Source organism: Bison bison, unplaced genomic scaffold, assembly GCF_000754665.1.
Source record: "Bison bison bison isolate TAMUID 2011002044 unplaced genomic scaffold, Bison_UMD1.0 scf7180017845407, whole genome shotgun sequence".
Lineage (NCBI taxonomy): Eukaryota > Metazoa > Chordata > Mammalia > Artiodactyla > Bovidae > Bison > Bison bison.
This window is the reverse complement of record NW_011475980.1, coordinates 62,277-64,790: the sequence shown is the minus strand read 5'-3', so window position 1 is coordinate 64,790 and position 2,514 is coordinate 62,277. Positions and strand designations below refer to the sequence as shown.

The following is a 2,514-nucleotide window of genomic DNA, read 5'->3' as shown; positions in this document are numbered from 1 at the left end:
ACTCGGGGCTCCGGCCTCTGCAGGGCCCCTCCTCTTGGCCTGGGCCAGGTGTCCGCATATCGGGTGGAGCGGCCTCTGCTGTGGGCGCGGGCCGCTGGGGCTGTGTGTGCACGGGAGCCCGGTCCGGCCGTGCGTCTGGCTCCCACGAGGCCCCCTGACCCTGACAGCTTGGCCACCCCGACGGCGACACCCACCTCCGCCCGCTTTGCAGGTTCTCCCAGGGGGCCCACTGCCCCACGATGGAAGCGTCCCCCGAGTACACGGAGTGGGGCGGGCAGCTGGTGCTGGTCCGACGGCGCCCCCCGCCGCCCCCAGGCCTGGGTGAGGCCCTGAAGGCTGGGCTGCGGCGGAGCTGCGCCTGCAGCCTGCAGGGCACCTGGGCGCAGCTGCAAGCCCTGTTTCCTGCAGTCCACTGGCTCCGCCAGTACCGGCCCCGGGAAGCGCTGGTGGGCGACGTCATGTCCGGGCTGGTCATCGGCATCATCCTGGTGCCACAGGCCATCGCCTACTCGCTGCTGGCTGGGCTGCAGCCCATCTACAGCCTCTACACGTCCTTCTTCGCAAACCTCATCTACTTCCTCATGGGCACCTCACGCCACGTCTCCGTGGGCATCTTCAGCCTGCTCTGCCTCATGGTGGGCCAGGTGGTGGACCGCGAACTCCTGCTGGCTGGCTTCGACCCCGCCCAGGATGGCCTGGAGCCTGGGGCCAACCGCAGCAGCCTCAACGGCTCAGCCGCCGCGCTGGTGCTTGGGGTGCAGGACTGCGCGCGGGACTGCTACGCCATCCGCGTGGCCACCGCCCTCACGCTGGTGGCTGGGCTTTACCAGGTGAGGGGCTGCGCCTGCGCCCACACGGGGAGCCTGTCCGGGCAGCCGTAGGCTGTGGCCCCGGGCCCAGGCATGCCCCACTGCCCCACCTGGCCCCAAGTCCCCCCTGGCTTCCTGTCCCAAGTGGGACCCTGGGGCCCACCTGCCTTCCCGAGGCCTCCCCGGACCAGGGCACCTACCTCTTCCCAAAGGTCACCCCAGTCCCTGCCCTCAGCTCTCCTGGGAGGGGAGTGGCGTGCCTTCCAACGCCTGGAGTCCCCGTGCGTGAGGCCCTGCTGCGCCCCGCGGCCACGGCGTGTGCTCCAGCGTCTGCTGGGCCTGTGTGCGCGCACACGTGCGCAGGCCGCCTCGCGTGGGCCCCAGGGAGACAGGCAGTGTGAGGGCGGGGTGGGGCTGTCCACCTGCAGCCGCGGCTCGTCCACAGGTTCTCATGGGCATCCTCGGGCTGGGCTTCGTGTCCGCCTACCTCTCGCAGCCGCTGCTGGATGGCTTCGCCATGGGGGCCTCAGTGACCATCCTGACCTCCCAGCTCCGGCACCTGCTGGGAGTGCAGGTTCCGCGGCACCAGGGGCCAGGCCTGGTGGTCAGTACGTGGCTGAGCCTGCTGCGCAGCGCCGGGCAGGCCAACCTGTGTGACGTGCTCACCAGCGCCGTGTGCCTGGCCGTGCTGCTGGCCGCCAAGGAGCTCTCGGACCGCTTCCGGCACCGCCTGAGGGTGCCCCTGCCCGCCGAGCTGCTGGTCATCGTGGTGGCCACGATCGTGTCCCACCTCGGGCAGTTCCATGAGCGCTTTGGCTCTAGCGTGGCGGGCGACATCCCCACCGGCTTCATGGCCCCGCGGGTGCCAGACGCAGGGCTGATGTGGCGGGTGGCGCTGGACGCCGCCTCCCTGGCCCTAGTGGGCTCCGCTTTCTCCATCTCGCTGGCGGAGATGTTCGCCCGCAGCCACGGCTACGCTGTGCGTGCCAACCAGGAGCTCCTGGCCGTGGGCTGCTGCAACGTGCTGCCTGCCTTCTTCCACTGCTTCGCCACGAGCGCCGCCCTGGCCAAGAGCCTGGTGAAGACGGCCACGGGCTGCCACACGCAGCTGTCCAGCGTGGTCAGCGCCGCCGTGGTGCTGATGGTGCTCCTGGTGCTGGCGCCGCTGTTCCGGGACTTGCAGCGGAGCGTGCTGGCCTGTGTCATCGTGATCAGCCTGCGTGGGGCCCTGCGCAAGGTGCGGGACGTCCCACGCCTGTGGCGGCTCAGCCCTGCCGACGCGCTGGTCTGGGTGGCCACGGCGGCCACCTGCGTGCTGGTCAGCACCGAGGCCGGGCTCCTGGCCGGCGTCCTGTTCTCGCTGCTCAGCCTGGCCGGCCGCACCCGCCACCCACGCACTGCCCTGCTCGCCCGCGCTGGGGGCTCCAGCTTCTACGGGGACCCGGCAGAATTCGAGGGCCTGGCCCCTGAGCCCGGCGTGCAGGTGTTCCGCTTCACAGGGCCGCTCTACTACGCCAACAAAGACTTCTTCCTACAGTCGCTGTACAGCCTCACGGGGCTGGACGTGGGCTACGCGGTCGCCAGGAGGAAAGAGAGGGGCCCTGGGGAGGGGGCCGGTGAGGGAGACCCTGTGGGGGGCAGGGACCCGGGCTCCGGGAGTGGTGTGGCCTCGCTGGTGCCCGCGGTGACCCACTTCCATGCGGTG

At 71.0% G+C, this 2,514-nt stretch overlaps 2 protein-coding genes across 4 annotated transcripts in view; one reads left to right on the top strand and one right to left on the bottom strand.

Moving 5' to 3' along the window:
- The window catches only part of IDUA (iduronidase, alpha-L-), a gene marked incomplete at its 3' end in the record, with an annotated part of 19,939 nt that overhangs the window by 12,471 nt on the left and 4,954 nt on the right, over nt 1-2,514 (bottom strand). The window lies entirely within an intron of this gene.
- SLC26A1 (solute carrier family 26 (anion exchanger), member 1) overlaps nt 1-2,514 on the top strand; it is a 5,128-nt gene that overhangs the window by 1,156 nt on the left and 1,458 nt on the right. For all 3 annotated transcript variants that reach the window (XM_010834262.1, XM_010834278.1, XM_010834270.1), the window contains 2 exons: nt 212-830; nt 1,255-2,513. In XM_010834262.1, coding sequence (XP_010832564.1) covers nt 240-830; nt 1,255-2,513 — 1,850 coding nt within the window. In that variant the 5' untranslated portion in view covers nt 212-239. The remainder of the gene's footprint in view (nt 1-211; nt 831-1,254; nt 2,514) is intronic.